A 21152-nucleotide genomic window follows, 5' to 3' on the forward strand; every position below is an offset into this window, starting at 1 on the left:
GACCTGAGCAACCACCCGTGACACCAAACGAACCCAGGCCTGGTAGGTAACCGCCACCCCCTCGCTTTTCCTACCCCCAGCTCGCTAGGGGCACCAAGATTGTAAGGCTACGCGTCACGGCCGCTAGGGAAAAGGCACTCTGTTCTAGCCACACTCCGCAGTTTGCTAGGTCTTGTCTCCTTGGTTGGTGAAAGGCTTAGCCCCGCCCCTTTCGACGTCACCGCCACGTATCACGTTTCTACGTGTCTTATGCCTAAAAGCGGAAGTTACGCCTGGAGCTCGCGAGTAAAGTGACAGACCTGAAAGGATGTAGGCTGCTTGAGGAAAGGGGGTGGGCAGGCGGCATTGGAAGGCGCCGGAAGTGGTCGTGTTGAGGAGGGGTGGGAAAGGGGCTGGCCAGCCACTTTACTTGGCTGCAGCTGGCCACCTGGGAAGGGCGATTTTCTCGCTCCGCTCCGAGTGCCTGGCCCAGCCTATCCGATTCGGTCAACATGGATTTCAGGGAAATTCTCATGATAGCTTCTAAAGCACAAGGAGTCAACAACATACCGGTAAGTAGCCGCTGGATCCTAATCTTCAAGTTTGGAATGTGTATCGGTCGGGTGGAACTTCCAGGCATCCGCCTCTCAGCTCCGAAAGAGGAAAGATCTGAACACCTTTATTTACTTTTCTTGGGCATGTACTTCTGGGAACTTAGAGTGAAGATGGGCTGGCGACGAGGCTGGAACCTTATAGCGAGTGGGTTTTGCTAGTTCAGTTTGCGGTTTGGGTGTTTTAGAGTTGAGCGAGAGCTGATGCGTGGAGTCGTGCCTGGCACACAGTGGAATCTAGCGCCAGTAGTTTCTGGCTTCGGTATAAAGTTCTACCCAAAGGTTGGGAAGAAGGATGTATGTTGGGAGATCAGGCGTTTTAAAGACTTGGCCTGATATCTTTTTGGCTGATATCCCGGCGATTTTCGGGTCAAACCTTTAGTGATTTCCCGAACAAGTTCTCCTGATTTGTGGCTCCACCCATTTAACAAACAGGGCGGTTAAATTATCATCTCCCAAGGATCATCTTTTGTGTTGGGAAGAGAAATTGAGCGGATTCCACGAAATCCTTGGCTAACAGCGTGGGTGAGCTAGTTTTAGGTTCCATTTACTTGTGGCCTTCCAGATTTGTCTTTGTTTGAAACCTAGGTTCCATTTGCTCAAGTAATGTTTGCCAATTCTCTAATAATCGCAGAGGTGGTTTAATACTTTTAAAATCGAAACACGGAAATGGTGGAAAGTACTTGGTTTGCGGGGTTGTAGCTATTTTGCATAAACGAATCATTTCTGGATTCTCAGATGGTACCCACAGGACAGCTGTAAACCGATAAATTGCCTTGTGATACCTGTGGTTTGAGCAGTGAGATGTAGAACATGTACAGCTTTCTGTTAGCCAATTCGGCTGGAATTTATTGCGCTCTCACTGTGGTCTGCATTTCTTAGAATTTTATGCATTACAAAATTGTCTTCTGATGCTGGCTCATTCTTTTATCCTTTTGAAAACATTGATCTGAAGATAGTAAAATAACTGGTAAATAAAACTGATATCTATCAGTTTATAATCTGTCTTGCCATCTCCATCCCAAGTACTCTGAATAACCATTCTCTTAAGCCATGAGTCATACTATTCAGGTTGAAGTTCTGGGCTTAAACCTTTGAAACCCTGAGCAACAATTATTTTCTGCATCTGTAAATTTCTGAGACAAGTCAATAATGAACCTGGTAATACTGGACCTTTGAATAAGGTCCATATTCCTCAATCTCAGTGAAGGTCAAAAATAGATGATAATACTAGCTTTGATGCCCAAAAATATTCTATGGAAGAATTAAAGAGTTAGTAATTTCTTATTCTAAAAACCAATAGCTGCTGGGAGGAAAGCTGATATTACTAGAGCAGAAGCAGATTTCAAAATATGTGTATATTTCAGAATATATATTTTATCCATTGATCGATCTATTGATCTGTCAAAGACTGGAAGCAGAAAAGAAAACAGGTAAATTGGTGAGGTCATTTTTACTTTTAATAGATGAATACAGGCATATGTATTACGAAAGCATGCTTTTCTCTGCCCCACCCCTCAAAAAGTATAGAAGTTCATTTCGTTAGCAGCATTATGATCCTTATCTTTTTACATCACATGAAAATATGTCACAAAAGAAACTGTTGAGGAATAGAGCAAGACTTTAATTCAGTTTAACCCATCATCTTCAGCTTGATTCATCTAATTATTCTAAGTTGTATTCTTGATCAGCTCAAAGTCCAGCCTTTTAGAGCACACCATCAGTGCAACAATGTATAAATAATAAGGCCCATGAAAAGTGCTTTCTTTCTGCAGGATTCTTTTTCCTTTTAAGTCGACTGGAGAAAGAGACACATTCTTACAAAATAATATATATAAAATTTTTTGGACACTTGTAAACATATAGAATGTTAACACATACCTATATGCCCACACCTCATATTTAACATATTAATATTTTGCCATATTCATGTTTTTTAAAAAGAAATAAAGCCTAATTGATACAACAGAAGTGTCTCCCAAGCCCCATTTCCTTTTTTAAATATTGTAACATATGGTGCAGGGTAAGAGAGATTCTTATTAAAAAAGTATCCTTGTAAACCCCTATCTAAATAAAGAAACAACATTTCAAGCCACATACACCCTGCTTGACATAAACTTTACTGATTAATTGGTATTCTGAGAATTACAGTCTTTGCAGTAATTGGCAGCAATAGCACCATCCCTCTCTAGTGCATAGTTCATTTTTCCTTTTTAGCCTTCTTCTTCCCCACCTTCCATTTGAATCCTGTCAGACCTGATGTTCAGATTCAGTTTTCATGGTTCCTATGTGAGACCTGTGCTACAGAAAGTTACCACTAGCATTGATTAGAGCAAAATCCAAGGAAGACTAATATCTAAAATACCTGTACAGCCACTTTGAATTCTTTGCAGGGCTTTATTTTTAAGAGGTGTTTATTGTATCTGGCTTGAGAAGCAATGAACATTTCCCTCATGGGACATCTTTCTTTTTTCCTGTTGTTTCTTTTTAAAAGAATTAGTTATTTTTATAATGTTCTAGTTAAATCATAGAAAGGATTGCATCATGCCTAGAAATATTAGGCATGCTCTATTTCCCAGTGGAAAACAGTACAGAATAACAGCTGATCAAGGTGATGAAACCAGTCATTGTCATTAACTCTGTTTATATTTAAAGGAGAAAAGACATTTTTTGTAACCTTGCACTTAGGATTTTCCTCCCTGCCTTCCTCTAGCAAAAAACAAAGCAGTTATCTTGTTTTGATAGAATAACTTAGAATATGGATTCTTCTAGGTTTCAAGGAGCTATAATTAATGACTTGTAGTGCATGAGACAAGTTACATGGTCTTTATCACATTGAGACTATAAAAATGTTCTCAAACAAGATACCATAGTTCTGATGTGACCCTCAAACCAAAAGTAAAAGGGAAGCCTTTATGTGGTACCAGATATTATCAAGATATGGGGGGGCTATGGCCCCTTAAGAATAAAAATATAGGAACTGAAAATGGAGCCTAGGAACTTGAGCTGGGATGGTAGTTACAGATGTCTTCAGGGACCAGATATTGTAAATTTTTGAAGTAGTCTGGATATAAAATGATAGGTCCCAAAAGCCCATGTATTCCAGAGAAACCTACCGTTTATTACAATAGTTCTGTTTTCTTTTAAATAGCAGTATGGGCCAACAAAAAGTTTGTACAGGCAGTGACTTTGTAATTCTTGATCTATTGGGTTGGCCATCAAGCTTGTTTGTTTTTTTCCATAGGATGGCTCTAGTCGTGCTTAGTTGTCTTTAACTTCATTCGAAACAATTTTGTTAGTTTGTATTTTGACTGCTCTCATATCAGTGTGCATTTAAAATAAATCAGCATTGGTGAGTTTTTGTGCAACCATTTTAATATTGAAGAGGGAAGAAGATATGCAAAATTCTTGGTATATTATGCTTTATTTCAAGAAAGGTAAAAACGCAACAAATGCAAAAAAATGGTTTGTGCAGTGTATGGAGAAGGTGCTGTGACTGATCGAACATGTCAAAAGTGGTTTGCGAAGTTTCTTGGTACTGTTGATATTTTGGCCAAATAATTCTTTGCTGTGGGGCTGTCTTATGCATTGGAAGATGTTTAGCAGCACCCCTGGCCTCTACCCACTGGAAGCCAATAGCAGGAGATAGCCGGCATACTCAGAATATCCAAATCAGTAAAGTTATTGGTGAAAATGAAAAGTATGTCTTTATTTTATGGAAAAAACCAAACAGACTTTTTGACCAACCCAATATAATCAGTTATAACTGGATTGCTCTCCACTCTTGGACCTGACAATGACTTATCCAGTGCCTGGTGCAGCTTTGGATTTCCAGCACAAAGCGGTACTTCTCAGCCAGTTTTTTAGGGAAAGGGTCTTTTAGGAACTACTGCCCTAGCAGGCCTTGTTATTTCTCTTCCTCATCATTACCTATATAATCTTTTTCTAAATAATGATGGCAATAGCATTCATATTTATAGTGCTTATTCTGTGCGAGGCACTGATCTAAGCACTTCATATACATATTAATTAATTTAATCACTATAATAACTCTATAAGGAAAGTTGTTTTAAAGATAAGGAAACCTGAGGCCCGAAAAGATGAAGAAGCTTGCCCAGAGTCACACAGCTAATAAGTGACAGGGCAGAGCAGAGAATCTAATTCAGGCAGACTGGCTCCCAGAGTTCCTGCTGTTAATCAGGAGCCTGTGTTGGATGAGGAGAATGTGTTAGATACAGGGTGGTAAGGAAGGTTGTCATCCGTACAGCCTGAACCACTGAACCCGTCCAGCTCTATCCCCCACTCCAGGCTAATATAGTCTTAAGCAGTAACCCTGTTGGTTTTATTTGTGGCACTTCTCTGTGTACACTAAAGTCTGATGGGAGAGGTATTTAAACAGTATTTGAAACTGGTAGAGAAATTTTTGGCCTTTTAGGAAGAGTGCCTGCATGGTTAACAGAAAGAGCCTGAGGATGAAGGACAATGAGAAGAGAAAGGTGAGTGGTGGATCTGTTTGACATAATGGTATTGTTCAAGAGACAGATGGAAATTAGGGAATGGCATTTAAGATTCAGGTTAGAGCCCTGTCTGGTGTGGCTTAGTGAGTTGGGCGTGGTTCTCCAAACAGAACAGTCACAGGTTCTATTCCCAGTCAGGGTACATGCCTGAGTTGCATGCCAGGTCCCAGGTTGGGGGTGTACAAGAGACAACCAATCCATGTTTCTCCCTTTCTTTTTCCCTGTCTTCCCCTTCCGTCCCCTGTCTCTAAAAATAAATTAATAAAATCTTTAAAATTAAAAAAAAAAAATTACTTAGAAAAGATTGAGGTTAGAGCTAGAGATGTTAAGTGTTGGAATTAAATTAGAAGTGAGGCATGTTACAGTGGGAACACTTTTGGACTGCACCAGACCTAGATTCTAATTCAGGACTCTGCTACAAGCTGGAAATACATGGTTGTCCTACCTGGGGCATTTCTAATATAGAAGTTGAATTGAAGGCTCTGAAGTACCTATCTGATATTACATTTTATTATCAGATATATTATGAACACGGTAATAATAAGTTTTACACTTAATACAATAGCACTCCTGAATAGCAGACTTTCTGGTTGTTTTATTTTCACCTTCTTAGCTACCCAGCTAAGCAAGTGTGATGCAAACTATTGGTTTTCCAGGCCTGCATTCATTTTCTGACTATGATGGTTTGAGATTTTAGAAATTGTGTGGTTATTAAAGTTAAGAATATATTCTCTGAATATTTCTAACCCCTAATTCTAACCAGTAAATAGCTCTCTAATGTATGTAAAACCATCAAGAAATTTATATTTTCTACAATGACAACAATATGTTATTTCCTGAGTAAAGAACAGCTTTCAAGAAGGGATTGACTATTGATTCCAACATAACGTATTTGGTGAACACATATTTCCAGACTGGAGGCTCCTAATTTTCTTTTTTATTGAATTTATTGGGGTGACACTGGTTAACAAAATTATACAGGTTTCAGGTGCACAGCTCTATAGCACATCAACTGTATACTATATTGTGTGTTCACCACCGCAAGTCAAATCTATCCATCACCATTTATTCCTCCTATGCCCTTCTCCCCCAACCCCCCGCCTCACTTTTCTTAATATGACTGACAGTATAGTCTCAGCGCAAGGAACTCGTGTTTTAAAGTTACTTAATGTCTTCGAGGTCTGTTGGCTTTAGAATTACAAATCTTGACAAAATCTCTGATACTGTGTTTAAGTGGCATAAGCTTCACTGGTGTGGATCATTCACTGGAGTTCAGCAGAATGACTGAGTTGGTTTACAGTATAATAAAATCAAAGAAATTCTTGTCCAGCTGCTTTTCATGAAGCTGAAACAATGAAGCAGCCTGGTGCCTTGAATCAGATTCAGAATTGGTGGGTGCATCTTGATGTGCTGCTGCTAGAGCTAAATGTGACCATCTGATGCAGGGGAAAGTGCCAAAGAGTCTTCTGCTTTATAAATAGAATATAATGTAATCCAGGCTTGAGGCTTTTTGCAGCATTTTTATTGAGATGTACAAGGGGGGACCCAAAAATCCCAGAATTTATTTATTAAAAAATTGTGTGTGTATTCTTACATCTTTAAACTTCAGTTTCAAAGTACTCTCCATTTGATGTAATACACCTATCGAGACGTTTTTTCCACTGCTCAGAACAGTTCTTGAACTTGTTGGTTTTGATGCCTTTTGATGCTTCTGCCATTTTTTGTTCGACCTCTTCCACATTGGCAAAACTTTTCCCTTTGAGGACTTTTTTCATCCAAGGAAACAAAAAATATTGCTTGGGGGCGGGATCAGATGAATAGGGAGGGTGGGGCATGGGGGTCATGCTGTTTTTGTTCAAAAACTGCTGAACACTTAGGGTGGTGTGGGCAGGTGCGTTTGTAAATCACGCATCATGAAATGGGCAAACGCATTGAAGAGTCTTCAAAAAAAAATTCCCTGAAGCTGAATGCAGCCTCTCACAACAACGCTGTTTGGACCACTAATACAGATGGGTTCCTAGAACACTCACCCAGTAGGGAAGCCTGTGCTACAAGGGGCCCACCCTCCAGAAGATAATTCCGGTTTTTTGAGGGGGTCCCTCATCGTAATTCACATACCATAAAACCCACCCATGGTTTTTAGTATATTCGCAGTTCTTGCAACCATCACCAATATCTGGTTCCAGAATATTTTCATCATCCTCAAAAATAATCCCTTGGACCTTTTAGCAGTCATTTTCCACCCATTCCCCTGTCCAATTAGCGCTGGCAGCCACAAATATATTGTATGTCTCTCTGAGTTTGCCAGTTCTAGACATTTCATATAAATGAAATCATATACCTATTGTAGCCTTACATAGTGATAATTATCATAATGTAAAATGTATAGGCCATAAATAAATGATTATACAAAAAATATATATATTTTTTTATTTTGAAAACCTGCAATAATTTTTACTTGACTGTATCATTAAGTATGAAAATAGACATCTTCAAAAGCGAAGAACTTTTGGAGAATGCTCTGTAAGCTGGTTCTTATCATCCTTGAACTGAGAAATTATAATTATTTCTCTTAACTAAAGAAATAATTAGTTTCTGTAACCATTAAATGTTTCAACAGGGGTTTCATTTTAACTCTTCTGGAGTAAAAACAACATCCTAGAACTTTTAAAATGGCAATTATGTATGTAAATTTAAACAGGAATGTAATTTTATTCTGTAGTCAGTGTTGACCTTTCTATTAACTTATAAAAAGTGTGGGTTATTTTTTTTCTCAAATAAAAACTTTAAAAGGAAAAAACAATATATAGCTGTGGTGGTCAGTTTTATGCTAGCTTTTGGAATTTTTTAAATTTATTGATTTTAGAGAGGAAAGCGAAAGGAGGAGGGAGAGAAGCATAATTGTTGTTCCATTTATTTATGCATTCATTGGTTGATTGTTGTATGTGCCCTGACTGGGGATCGAACCTGCAACCTTGGCGTATCAGGACCATGGGCGCTCTAACCAGGGCGGGAATTTTTTTCTGAGTGAATCTGAGTTCCTGAACACCCCCACCTTGTGTCTTTCTTGTGCTCTTACTTTCCTGTATTTGTGTTCCCAGTTTGTGTTTCCTAAAGTCCAGGGCATGTAGCTCTGGCTCTACCATGATTTTAGGTGATGCACCAATATTTTGCCAATACAGTAGTTGTTTTTTTTAATAGTTACATATTTTGATATGATTTGGAAAAATATAACTAGCCTTCTAAACTAGTCATTTCATAGATATTACTACTTGAGGTAAAGCTGTAATAGTAAGTCGTGGTGTTAGGTCTACGAGCTTTCCTTTTCTTTTTTTAAGATTTTATTTTTAGAGAGGGGAAGGGAGGGAGAAGGAGAAGGAGAGAAACATTGATGTGAGAGACAAACATCGATTGGTTGCCTCTTACATGTGACAGACCGGATGAACTCGCAACCCAGGCACATGCCCTAACCTGGAATCCAATCGGCAACCCTTCACTTTGCAGGGCAATGCCCAACCAACTGAGCCACGCCTGTAGGTCTACGGATTTTCTTAAAATTAATAATAATACAGGTGGAATACTAAAAGGAGAAAAATCATGAAAGTAGCATGCGAATGACTGAAGCTTAGTAAATCTTGTGTTAAGTTGTGCCCCTTGACATTGTTTTCCCGTTGGGGGCCTGTATTCAGCAAGGACTAGCTTTTGTACTAGTCATAATCCCATTACCTGTCCCTTACAGCCCCAGGTTAGGAAGAAAGGTGTCTGTCCTGAAATCAAATTAGGAAGTGCTTATTACTTAATATGTAGATAACAACACAATTTTATTTTAAGTAATTAATGCTAATTGTATATTGGCATTTTTCTGTGGGAAACACTGTATATAAGCTTTGATTTGGCAGGTGAATCTATGGCAGGGACAGGAACGTCTTAAGTCTCAGCAAGGAAAATCTACCCTTCCTCTCCTTCGGGTGGAATGAGTGTGTGCACCTCTGTTTATGAATCTGTATATGCTTTATGCAACTTGATTCATACTCACGGTGGCCTTGCCATTATGAATGTATGACCTTCTTTTCTATGTTTGAGGTTCTTGGAAACCAAGGCAATTTTATAAACTTAGTTAGATAAGCAGCATGCTCCGTCTCCTCAGTCTTCCTTTACTGCTCCTTTCTCCTTTAAGTATTGGGCCTCAATCCACGATGGGAAGGGTCTACAACCAAGTTTATGAAGGTATGATTATTATTATTTTTTTTTTTTTTTTTTTTGAGGATCTCATTATGACTCAGCCAAGAGGACTGGTAAAGATCTCTGGATGCTCCTTTGGGATTTCTTTCTGTCAGGGATGTGTCAGTTCTCAGCATTGTTATCATGCAGGATTTTCAGGTTGGTTAGGGACTACTTCCTTGGCTAGTTGCTTCGTTGGTAGACTGACTGAGCTGGAACTTCCAGCCTGTTTCAAGATACCTTGTCTTTGGCAGCTGTATGGTAAGTGTGGATTCTTTGACTTTCCTTTTAAGAATTTTATATCCATTTTGGTAATCACTTTTTGATTCCTAAGTAACTGAATTTTTTTCTCAGGTTACTGTTTCTTTTTTACCTAGCACAGCAGTAGGTTACATGGATAAGAATGTCATCTGCCTAATAAGACAAAAGAGGGAGGGCACTTTAAAAATATTATTTCCTAGCCCATATATTTAATGTGGGATGGTCCTGGACATGAATCATCTCATTCTGAGCTATTAGCTCCGTTTATCATACTTCTTTAATGATAGTTACTGTATTTTTCTCACTATAAGATGTACCTGACCATAAGATGCTCCTAGGTTTAGAGGAGGAAAACAAGGAAAAAAATATTCTGAGCCAAATGGTGTACTAAAATATTTAATAAAATATAACAATAATATTTCAACCATGTAAAGTGAACAGCAGTCAACCGCGGTATTAAGAACTATCATCACTGTCATTAACAAATGAGGAGAGACTTGAAGGTTCAAGTACTATTCTAGTTTTCTGGGAACCCCAAGAACTCATCATTGCTAGTGTCAGAATTTATGAAGTTCAGTTGCTCACAATCACTGATAGCACTTTCTTCGCTATCTTCATACTGACTCGACGCCCTGAGGTTCAGCAGTAAAGTGGGACATTTAAGCGTCCCCAGGGGTTTCACGTGGGCCCACCGCTTCCTCTTCTAACAGCTGTTGCCACCGCTGACAGGTCAGGTAATACACATCATGGTCTGTGATGCAATATTTACTCCATAAGACGCACAGACACTCTCTCCCCACTTTTGGGGAAAGAAAGTGCCTCTTACGGAGTGAAAAATACTGTACTTACAAAATGGATATGTTTTTCTTTTCATAGTTCAAATGAACAATATTCTAGTGTTAGTCATTTCCCAATGTGGTTACATAAAAAGTGAAGCCCAGAGAAATACTATCTGTGCCAGGATAATGTTAGTACTTTTTGGGTGGTCAGAGTAAAATCTCAGTGTTTCATGTTGTAAGTAAATAACCTATGTAGCCATGAGTCCCTACTAGAAAATCAACTGGAGTAGGGTACTCAGGAGAGAACATAGTTGTGAGTAGTAGTTTTTACTGCTTGTTTCAAACATTGGACTTTGAAATGCTTAATTCTGAAGAAGGCTGCTTTTTAAAAAAGCTTTTATTTGTTTGTTTGTTCGTTTATTGTGAGAGGGGAAGGGAGGGAGAAAGAGAAGGAGAGAAACATCAACTGGTTGCCTCTCACATGCCACCAACCTGGCCTGCAAACCAGGCATGTGCCATGACCTTTCGGTTTGCAGGACAACACCCAGCCCGCTGAGCCACACAAGTCAGGGCGAAGGCTGATTTTTAAATCAGAATTTTGAAACAGTCTCTTCTAAGTGGTGAATGTACTTTACTTATTTTTATTTATTTATTTTTAGCCTCCAGTCCAGGTACCTTTTTAGGGGGAAAAAAAACCTTGAAAATAGTATTTTTCTGAATTTTTTATTTATGCATTATTTGGGGTGTTACAGAGAAACTCTATACATAAAAATGATAATCATATTTAGCCTGAATTTTATGGCCAAACTTTAATGTGTGTTATATGATCCTTTTAATTATTCAGAATAGGTTTTTCAGTCAGCATTTAAACCTTTCTATTGCCTGGCACAGTGCCATTCACTAATAGACAATATAGTTTTAAAAGTTGAATTGTTTATAACTTTTACAACAGTTTTTTTGTTTTTTGTTTATTTTTTAGAAAAGGTATAGTTTGGCAGTGGGTCCTCCCAAAAAAGACCCCAAGGTTAAGGGTGTCCAATCAACAGCTGTACAAGCTTTTCTGAGAAGAAAAGAAGAGGAACTCAGGCGAAAAGGTACATTATTTATAGCCCAACTCTCATTTTAAAGTCCTCCACCTTCCCAACTAGCTTGTATTTACCCAGTGGATGTTTGTAATAACGTAACAGGCTAATGGATTTGTTGTGTATGTGTATGAGTCGACTGTATTTATAGCATTATATATGTTATGTTGATCATTTGCATGGATGTTATCTTTTATTTCCTCTTAAATAAAAGCTTTTTGCGAATAGTGACCATATCTTCTAATTGGCCATAGTAACCCCAATAAGAACTCCATTCTTTGGCCTTGGTTCTGAATCTGCTTCTAGCCTATTTTGTATTTTAATTGTAAAATTATTAAAAGTGCTTCTAAAAGATTGAAGTAAAGGCAATTTTTGAAAACCAGTAACCCCAAGAAGTAAGTAATTTTACTTCATGAAGATGACAAGGAAACCAATTCAACAGCTTTAAGTTTTTGTTGAGTCATTGTAACAAGGGCTAAGGGTACTAATGTTCCCTTAACTTGGTATATTTATTTAGTATAAACTATATTCTATATTTAAAGCTAAAAGCCAAGTTTCTCACTTGCTTAGTCATATAGAAAAACCCATGTGTGACCCACTCATTATGTTAAGATGACTCAATTGATACTTGTTTAGATGACTTCCTCATTTGATTCCTAGATGTCTTCAGACTATAGTTTCAAACTAAATGTTGCTTATGTTTTGGCCACCTGCTGATTTCAGATGAACATGCTGTTATATTCAGATCTTTAAATATATTCTTTTTTGTTCCCTTTAGCCTTAGAGGAGAAAAGGAGAAAAGAAGAACTAGTGAAAAAGCGAATTGAGCTAAAACATGACAAGAAAGCAAGAGCTATGGCCAAGAGGACCAAGGATAATTTCCATGGTTACAATGGGATTCCTTTTGAGGAAAAGTCAAAGAAGAGACAGGCAATGGAAAGCCACACTAGTCAGGGAACAGATCAAGAGTATGAGATGGAAGAAGAGGATGAATTCTTAGAATACAATCAAGCAGCATCAGAACAGGAGTATGAGGAAGAGCAAGAACCTCCCAAAGTTGGAAGCAAACCAAAGGTCCCCCTTAAAAGCACCCCACCACTCATGAACTTCACTGATCTACTGAAGTTGGCTGAGAAAAAACAATATGAACCAGTAGAAATTAAGGTAGTGAAGAAAACAGAAGAGCGGCCTATGACTGCACAAGAACTTAGGGAGCGAGAATTTCTGGAACGAAAGCATAGGAAAAACAAACCTGAGGCAGATGCAAGACTACCTCCAGCCAAAAAGGCACCATCTCAGAAAGAAAGTGTGGGCACAAAACTTAGCAAAGTTTCTGGGGACAAGCGTCCTTCTTCCAAGGGTACTCCCCTTCCTGCTGAGAAAAAATTGAGACCCAGCACTGCTAATGAGAAACCCTTGGGTTTGTCTTCATCCAAATCCATGCCAAGAGAGAGGACCAAAGTAGGATCTGGCAATTGCTCCCAACCCTTGCTTCGTGAGGACCATGACAGACCTGTTTTCAATGGGGCTGCAAAGATCCACTCAAGCACCTATTCACCAGGTGTCCCAAAGACTTATGCTAAAGGGACTTGGAAATCTGCTACTGAGCACAAAGCCAAAAAATCTCCTCCCCATCCTAGCCATTCCAGGCCTGGGCCTATGGTCACCCCACATAACAAGGCCAAGAGTCCAGGTGTTAAGCAGCCAAGCAGCAGCTCCAGCTCAGCCCCTGGGCGGCCCAGCATAGGGACTGCTCGGCCTACAGTTAGTTCTGGCCCCGTTCCGAGGCGCCAGAATGGCAGCTCCAGCTCAGGACCTGAGCGATCAGTCATTGGGACCAAGAGGCCAGCCAGTGACTTGAATCTTTCTGGACGGACAGTCTGTGGTAAAAGTGGCCCTGGACGACCCATCAGTGGCCCAGGTGCTTCTGGGAGATCAGTGGGCAGCTCTGGTGGCCCTGGGCGGCCTGTGAATAGTCCACATGACCTTCAACGACCAGTGAGTGGCTCAGTGCCCACCAGGAGGGCGGTCAGTGGGCCTGGGCATTCAGTAAGTGGCTCAGTTCAAGCTGGGCGGACTGCTGGTAGTTCAGGCCCTGGAAGACCAGTGAACAGCTTGGGACCTGGGCGAATAGTTAGTAGCTCAGCACCCTCCTTGAAGCCTAAGTGCACTGTTGTCTCAGAAACAATTTCTTCCAAGAATATCATTAGCCGGTCCAGCAATGGACAGATGAATGGAATGAAGCCTTCCTTATCTGGCTACAGATCTGCCCAAGGTAAATTTGCCGCTCGCCCTAACAGTATCTATTTGTCACTAGGAAATTGGAAAGCATACTTTTTTTTTAATATACCAGTGACACTGTAATGTATGTGCCCTTTAATGTATTCTTATGTTGATAGAATCCTGATGTTTTGTCTGGTGCCTGAGAATTCCTTTAGTGATCATGGCTTGGACAAATCTTTAGAAAGACACTTATCTAGGGCCCTCTGTGTTTATCCCTGTAATATCTCCAAGTTTAATAAACACAGCTGTGTGATTTGTAAGACAAAGTGAGTGTATATGCCTTATATGGTTCAATGAATGGATTCACCTCTTCATGAGACTATAGAGACCAGTCTTCATGTATTGGAATGTATTTGTAAGCTTGAAGCCTTTTGGTACATTACTTAGTCATCAAATATTTGTTAAGTACCCAGTATGTGCCAGGAACTGTTTAAGACTGCCCTTGTGTTTCTGCTCCTTATAGTGAGCAACATTAAGGCTCTAGTTACTAGACCTTTAGGAATCTACTGTCCCAAGGTGGCACCTACTAGCTGCTAGGTCATAGTTTCTTTGTGGTAATAAGCGTTTGTTAAAGCACTTGTTAGGCACCATGGAGAATATAAAAAGAAAAAAAAGATTTTCATCCATGCTTTGAACTTCCTAATTTAGCTAGAACATTGGTTCTCAACCTAGGATTATTTTAATCCCCAGTGAACATTTGGCAATACCTGAATACATTTTTTGATTGACACAGCTGGGGACAGGGGATGCTACTGGCATTACTAGATAGAAGGCAGGGATGCTGCTATTATCCTACAATGCCCAGGACTGCCTCCTCATAACAAAGATACTTGGCCCGAAGTGCCAGTAATGTTGAAGTTGAGAAAGACGCTCTGAGCTAATGAGACAAACCATGTATATAAGAATTTTTAGAAGAACAAAAGGAATATATACAAAGTGGTTGTTCCCTGATGCTGGTCTATTGTTAATCCTTTGCAAAAATTTTAATCAGTCTTTAGTAAAAATGACAAAAATAAGGATAATATAGTGACTTGTTCCTAAAGTCAGCCTTTACTCAGTTTAACAATGATCCATAATTCTGAGAATCTCTCCTACTTTATTGGACTTTTAAAAAATTTAATAAAATTATAGTGATAATAGATGGTAAGTTGTTACCTTTGGTGTCTTTTCTTTGCAAAATTAAAAGTTAGTGATCCTATAGCTATTTGTAATTTTTTTTTTTTTTAAGTTCCCAGTCTTAAATCCAGAAGAATTTTAGTAAGCAAAAAAAATCTCACAGATACTTGTAAGTAAGTCCTGGGATATACAGGAATTCTCATCGTTGTGGAAATCATGAAACAGCAGGGATAGTGTAGGAGTGAATCTGTGCCATGCACTAGCTTGCTGGCTCCGGCTTTTTGAGAATACCATCAAAATCTCAGTTTACATAGAACTTTGTTGGGACTATTTTAAGGAATTTTTTTGGGGTGGGGGTTGCTATTTTAAGTTTTAATGCACTTATAAATAATGGCTTTTCTTTTCTTAGGTCCTCAAAGGCTTTCCTTCCCTAGTGGTTTTAAAAGGCAGCGAGGCTATGAAGAGGAGGATGATGAAGAATATGACTCTGAAATGGAAGATTTTATCGAAGATGAAGGAGAATCTCAGGAAGAAATATCCAAGCACATTCGAGAAATCTTTGGCTATGACCGAAAAAAGTAAGGCTAAAGAAGATTTTGATATACTTTTTATTTTGAATAACTCATGCTAAGAGGCAAAATAAACATTAATAGTAGAGGCGTTGAATACAATTCTTAATTAGGAACCTTTGCATGATTTAGATTTACTTCTTTGGAATTTAATATCTAAGAATTACACAACTCAGAATTATCTGTGTAGTTCCTTGCATGAGAGCCAAAAATTATTCCTTTTCAAACACTTGTCTTTAGAAGATGTGTATTTAATGTGAGTGAAGCAGCCTGGTATAGTAGAATAGATTGGCTTTGAAATAAAAAAACCATCCACAGAGCTATGTTGAAAGCTGGTCTGATCTGACAACTGCTTTTCTTTGGTGTAAAAAACTTTGCAACTTAAGTGTTAACTTTGCAACATTAACATCTGAGAGCTTGTTAGTAATGCAGGCTCTCAGCCTCACTTCAGATCTACTGAATTCAAATTCAGCTTTATAAGATTCCCAGGTGATATGCACATTAAAGTTTGAGAAGCATGTAAAAGAAAGATCAGAGTTTAAATGCAAGTTCCACCACTTGCAGCTAGGTACTTGAGTAAATTATTTTATATAAAATGACAGTTGGAAGGATTAAATGAGGTAGTATTTATGTAGAACAAAGAGGCTTTATCATAGTGCCTATCCATCAACAATTGCTACTTCCTTCAAAGCCATGGAAAAGAGAAATCCTAAAGGTCTTTTTTTTTTTCTTTTTTCTTTCTTTCTTTTTTTTTAAACACATTTAGTAGAAGAAAGAACTGAATTAAAAATCAGATCTAAAAATCTAATCTAGCCCTGACTGGTATGGCCAGGTGGGTTGGGCATCCTCCTACAAACTCAAAGGTTGCTGGCATGCAAGATGCACCAATCAATGTTTCTCCGACATTGATGTTTCTCTCCCTCTCCTTCTCCCTCTTTCCCTTTCTAAAATAAATAAATAAAATATATCTTTCTAAATGTCAAAACCAGTAACTTTTAAAAAAATAAAAATCTAACTTATATAGAGTCATTAAAGCTGTATGTTCTTGGCCACGCCATTAACCTAAGTGCTTCAGCCTGTGTTCTAAGTCCTTTTCTCCCTTGTGATGGTCGTGAAGTTCCAATAAACCTTATACAAAACAATTTTCACATATATCGTGCTTTTAGGATTTTAATATGAACATAAGTAGAAGTGAGCTGAGAGTAAGCATTGTTGGATTAATGCCGTCATCAGCATTAGATTCAGGAATCTGGGGGTAATAAGGGTTCATTTAATTTGTCTTCAGAAATCCACCCTATTCACCCTCTGCCCCCTACTGTCTGCCAAGCAAGGAGTAATCCTCAGTGTGTTCGACTTAGTTATAAAGATGTCAATTTTAAAAACAGCAGGGTTTAGTTCTTTTAGAAAATTGGATTTTTATTCTTTTTTTAAACCATTGTGATCTCCTCTTCCCAGATACAAAGATGAAAGTGATTATGCCTTACGTTACATGGAGAGTAGTTGGAAAGAGCAACAGAAGGAAGAAGCGAGGAGGTAGGCACAGAACTTACCACATTCGTGTCGTCATGTCTTAAAACTTTTCTGTTTGCTGTTTCAGTTGCACCTTTGGGGGCAGGGGCTTTGGGCCACACAGTTCTGAATTCCAGTCCTGCTTGTTTGCTGTGGGGCTTTAGACAAATTCCTTAGCCTTTCTAAATCTTGTTTCCTTATTCCTAAAATGAGACTATGCTGTTTTTACTGAGATATTGTGAGAATTAAGATAATGTGGACAAGTTGCCTCGTGCAGTGCCTCATCCACGTAGGCACACAAGAACTGCTAGAGGCTTCCTGGCCCTGTTGTAGGACCTTCCTGTTTTTTGTTCTCCATCCCAATTCCCTTCCCACATCAGACACATCTCAGTCTTGCTGTCCTGGGCCACTGCTGGCCTCAGGGACCCGATGAGGGATATTAAATTCCCTCTGATTCCTGTTTGGCTACCTGATAGCAACCTAATGATAGTTTCTTAGGTAGGGGTAACAAGTGAAATAATTTGTAAGTTGGTGAAATACTTTGCCTTAGTTTCAACCCAGATCAAATCTTTTTCTCCCTCTGTCCTCCCTCTTCTGTAGCTAAGTATCAAACTAAAGTGTTGGGAAGGCACAAGCATAGAATGTTATTTTTGTATAAATGTTTCTTGTTCTTTATTTTTAAAAGCTGTTGAGATAATTTCTATTCTATTACTTTAATGGGACTATTAAGGTACTTTGTGTTGAGGTTGCACGTGAGGTCTTTTTTTTCACTATAATTTGAGTCAATGGCAGTGGCTCCTGGCAAATATATTTCTGCTCATCTGTTTTCAGTGGTAAATAAAGTCTTGAGGCTTTTGAGTGCCTGATACATTCCATCTGAGCTCTCAGTTGAAATGCCATTCTCATATTTTAAAGAAAGTAGTAATTTCATGTGTATTAACAGATACCTTTCTTTTATTTTTTATTTTTTCTTTTTTGACAGTTTACGACTAGGTATGCAAGAGGACTTAGAGGAAATGAAACGTGAGGAAGAAGAACTGAAACACCGAAAGGGCAAGAAGCTGAAAAGGTGTTAGCTGCTGCTTTTATTTATTTTTGTGAAATTCTGGAGACACTGCTGCAAGGAAGTCCTGCCTTCAGACTGAAGAAGCCCCTTTATCATTTTAGATTTATACTTGGGTCCTAAGGAGAAGGAAGGCATACTGTATATTTTGAGCATAAAGTATTTTCAAATACTTTCCAGGGTGAAATCTGTAATGCAGATGACATCCTGCCCAATGAGTGCTCTTATGAAGTTAACTGTTCACAGGTGCCAGGCTTGATCCTGATGAGCTATGCACTCTAATGTGGGGCCACTCAACAGTCAGCCAATCTTCTGTTGTTCCTTTGCTATTTTAAAAAGGAAAAAAAAGATTGCTTCTTGACTTCCATAATTATGCTGATGCGTGAGTAGAGCAATGGCCGGCTCCCAAACTTATTTTCTTTTAATGAGGAACCTGGCCCTTCCATGAACGTTGCCAGCAATAAAGTGACCTGTCCTAATCTATATGTTTGGATTGAGAACTTGGAAGTGTAGAGTAGGCTTTATAATTATCACATGGATTTCATCTTTGTGACTCTGAAGTAAAAAGTAGAATAAATTATATTGTATTCTGTATTCATGGATTGGATGCTGAGCATTCTTATTCACTAATTTAGGTGATTAGGCAATTAACAGAATTTTCAAGTTAAAATACAAGTTATGCCATTTAGTATAAGAATATCTTTTCAAGTTTTCTTTGCAGATTTATTATAAAATAGACAATGTCACTGCTGATTTTTATCTAAAAATTCATTTTTATATTGAAGAAAATAATATTTTATTCAAACATTAGAGTTGGAAGAGTAATAGTTTAAAAAAATACGCAAGTGACATGTGAAGCTTCCCTCCTCCCCATCCCCATCCCCCACTGTAAAGATACTTTGGAATCCAAGGTGCCCTTATATCCCGTGATGTTAATGACTTTGCATTTTTACCTTAAAATTCCTTAGCAATTAATGGCAAAACCAAAAACTAAATTCATGTGTATGAAGAGCACCACCTTCTCTTTTTGCCCATATTGCACTTTTATTTCAAACTATGCACTGTGAAGAAATTTTTCCCCCCAGGTAGAAAAGGATGTTCCCTATTACTCGTTTTATACTGGGCTGTGGAACTTCCTTCATTCTCATCTTTCTTCAAGTCCTATCTATAGACTTGCTATCTCTTAAGCCTCAAATCCCAGCAATTCCAATCAGGCTGGCTTTGAGTCTAGCTAGAGAGAAGCCAAGTCTCAAGGAAAGTCAGCAACAGAAAATGAGATGATGATGATGGAGAGCATTTGTCCTTGATTCTAAATGTGGAGGGTTGGGAACAGTGAGACATAAGCTTATAGAACATTGTGGCTACTTTAAGCCATTGAACGGTGGGGATTAAGCAGGAAAGGTTGTTCTACCAAGAATCCTTACTCTTCAGTAGGTCCAAAACTTGTTTTGGTGTATTCCTTTTTATCCATCAAGCTTTCTTTATTCTTCAAGTTTGGCTGTTATAGGTGACCATCATCAGCTTTCTGTCCGTCATGGGTTGGCTATGTGAACCAGTCCCTTAAAGCTCTGACACATTTTGAATTGACTTTCAAAGTGCAAGGATGTAATTTTGAAGTTGAATCCAATGAAAGGTGTCTTCATCACTAGGAATAACACCCTTTCTAATGTTCCACATAGACTGTTACAGTGGTGGCAGAAAATCCTATTAACTGCCTCACGCATCTCAGATACCTTCAATGAAATTGATTTAAGGGTAGTGTGACGTTCCATGTAATAAAACAGGTTGGGAACATTATTTCCTTTGCTGTCATTTATGTACTTTTCTTTCCCACTTCGTTTTTTCTTGGATTTTTTTTTTTTCAATATTCAGAGTCTTTGATATTGGCAATTACAATCAAGTGCTTGTTACAGCTGAAAGATTTTAGGTGGCTTAAATTAACTAGCACTTTACTCAGTGATATTGAGCAGCCATTTGTACAGAAAGGCACCGCTGTGCTAGATACACGTTCCAGAACTTAGAAGAGTCAGGTTGTGTCCATGCATCTATCACTCCTGAGTGCGTTTCTTCTATAATAAAGATGCTGATTTTACTATTATTCAACATCAACATTAATAAAAATGTACTTCTGTAGCTCATTTTTTAAAAAATTGAGTCTTATAAATTAATCTTGGCCTTGTTTCCAAATCCTGTCTTCCATTTTGTTCTGCAATTCCTGATCACTCTTACAAAAATCTCACAAACCTTTCAAGAAACTGGAATAGGCTGTTATTTTATCAAGGTTTACAAATTAAGTGTGTGATTTTTAATGTAACCTTTACTGTTTCAATTTTCAGATTTTCTTAATTCAATATTTCAAGATGTGCCTTTTATTGGGTAATGTTAATTCATGAATGTAGTAATGTCATTTCACAATTGTAATAATGTTACATGATCATGGGTGTGGTATTCTCTAACAGATGATGTGAAAGGAAAGTAGTTTTCATAAAACTCACATGCCTCTGATTGCACAGTCCCACTTGCTTTTAATGTTTCTATGACAAAGCAAGGGGTACTTTCTTTTAAGGCTACTTTCAGAACTTGTCTTAGTATTTTCTCTAAACTATAAATGCAGTTATGTCCATTTGGAGGCCAGGGTTCCACATGTCACAGGCAGCCTTACATGTGTGCTGTGAAAAGGTTCAAAGACTGTTAACAAAAAAGAAAGTCTGTGGGAACTCGAAATTTCATTTTTTAAATGTAAGCCCCAAGATTTTCGCCAAGAAATAAATCAGTTTTTGTATTTTCTAACTTAAAAGCAGCTATTAGTACATTTCTGAAATATAGCAGGAGACCAAAACATGTTTGGAAAGAGAATAAATCTATGAAGAGAGACTGGTTGGTTTATTTTCAATGTGCTGAATATATCAGACTATTTATTTTGTGCGTGAACGTGATGAGATAAATATTCGGGTGTGTAGTGTATAATTAAGAATGGAATATAGATTTCTTTGGAGTTATTAAATCCATAATGTCTTTTACATAATGGACAAATCAAGTTTAGAGACATTTACATAACTTAGCTTGTTAATCTGGTGCTGATGACCTGCAAGAGAATCTACTTTTGCATATACAGGTGAAAGTTTTACAATTTATGTATAAAAGAAATTGTAGGCATTAAAA

The 21152-nt window shown here is 38.3% G+C and overlaps 1 protein-coding gene across 2 annotated transcripts; it reads left to right on the top strand.

Annotated features, from left to right (window-relative positions):
* The first annotated feature begins 292 nt into the window (after positions 1-292).
* SPTY2D1 (SPT2 chromatin protein domain containing 1) lies at positions 293-19580 on the top strand. Of its 2 annotated transcripts, none has more exons than XM_090263291.1 (6): positions 293-551; positions 11348-11462; positions 12229-13725; positions 15259-15427; positions 16874-16951; positions 17910-19580. In XM_090263291.1, exons 1-6 carry the CDS (start codon positions 492-494, stop codon positions 18001-18003), a joined length of 2013 nt encoding a protein of 670 aa, XP_090119417.1. In that variant the 5' UTR covers positions 293-491; the 3' UTR covers positions 18004-19580. The 2 variants fall into 2 exon arrangements, with proteins under 2 accessions (XP_090119417.1, XP_090119421.1); XM_090263295.1 differs by lacking the exon at positions 293-551 and adding an exon at positions 4968-5086.
* The last annotated feature ends 1572 nt before the right edge of the window (positions 19581-21152 follow it).

The sequence above is a fragment of the Furipterus horrens genome, unplaced genomic scaffold (assembly GCF_987537825.1).
Source record: "Furipterus horrens unplaced genomic scaffold, mFurHor1.1.pri manual_scaffold_2, whole genome shotgun sequence".
Taxonomy (NCBI): Eukaryota; Metazoa; Chordata; class Mammalia; order Chiroptera; family Furipteridae; genus Furipterus; species Furipterus horrens.

What these genes read in the sequence shown, in the direction of transcription:
- SPTY2D1 (XM_090263291.1), top strand. Translation starts at nt 492, where the DNA reads ATGGATTTCAGGGAAATTCTCATGATAGCTTCTAAAGCACAAGGAGTC. An exon ending in AAGGAGTCAACAACATACCG is followed by an intron (nt 552 to 11,347) that starts GTAAGTAGCCGC and finishes TTTATTTTTTAG; the next exon opens with AAAAGGTATAGTTTGGCAGT. An exon ending in CAGAAGGAAGAAGCGAGGAG is followed by an intron (nt 16,952 to 17,909) that starts GTAGGCACAGAA and finishes CTTTTTTGACAG; the next exon opens with TTTACGACTAGGTATGCAAG.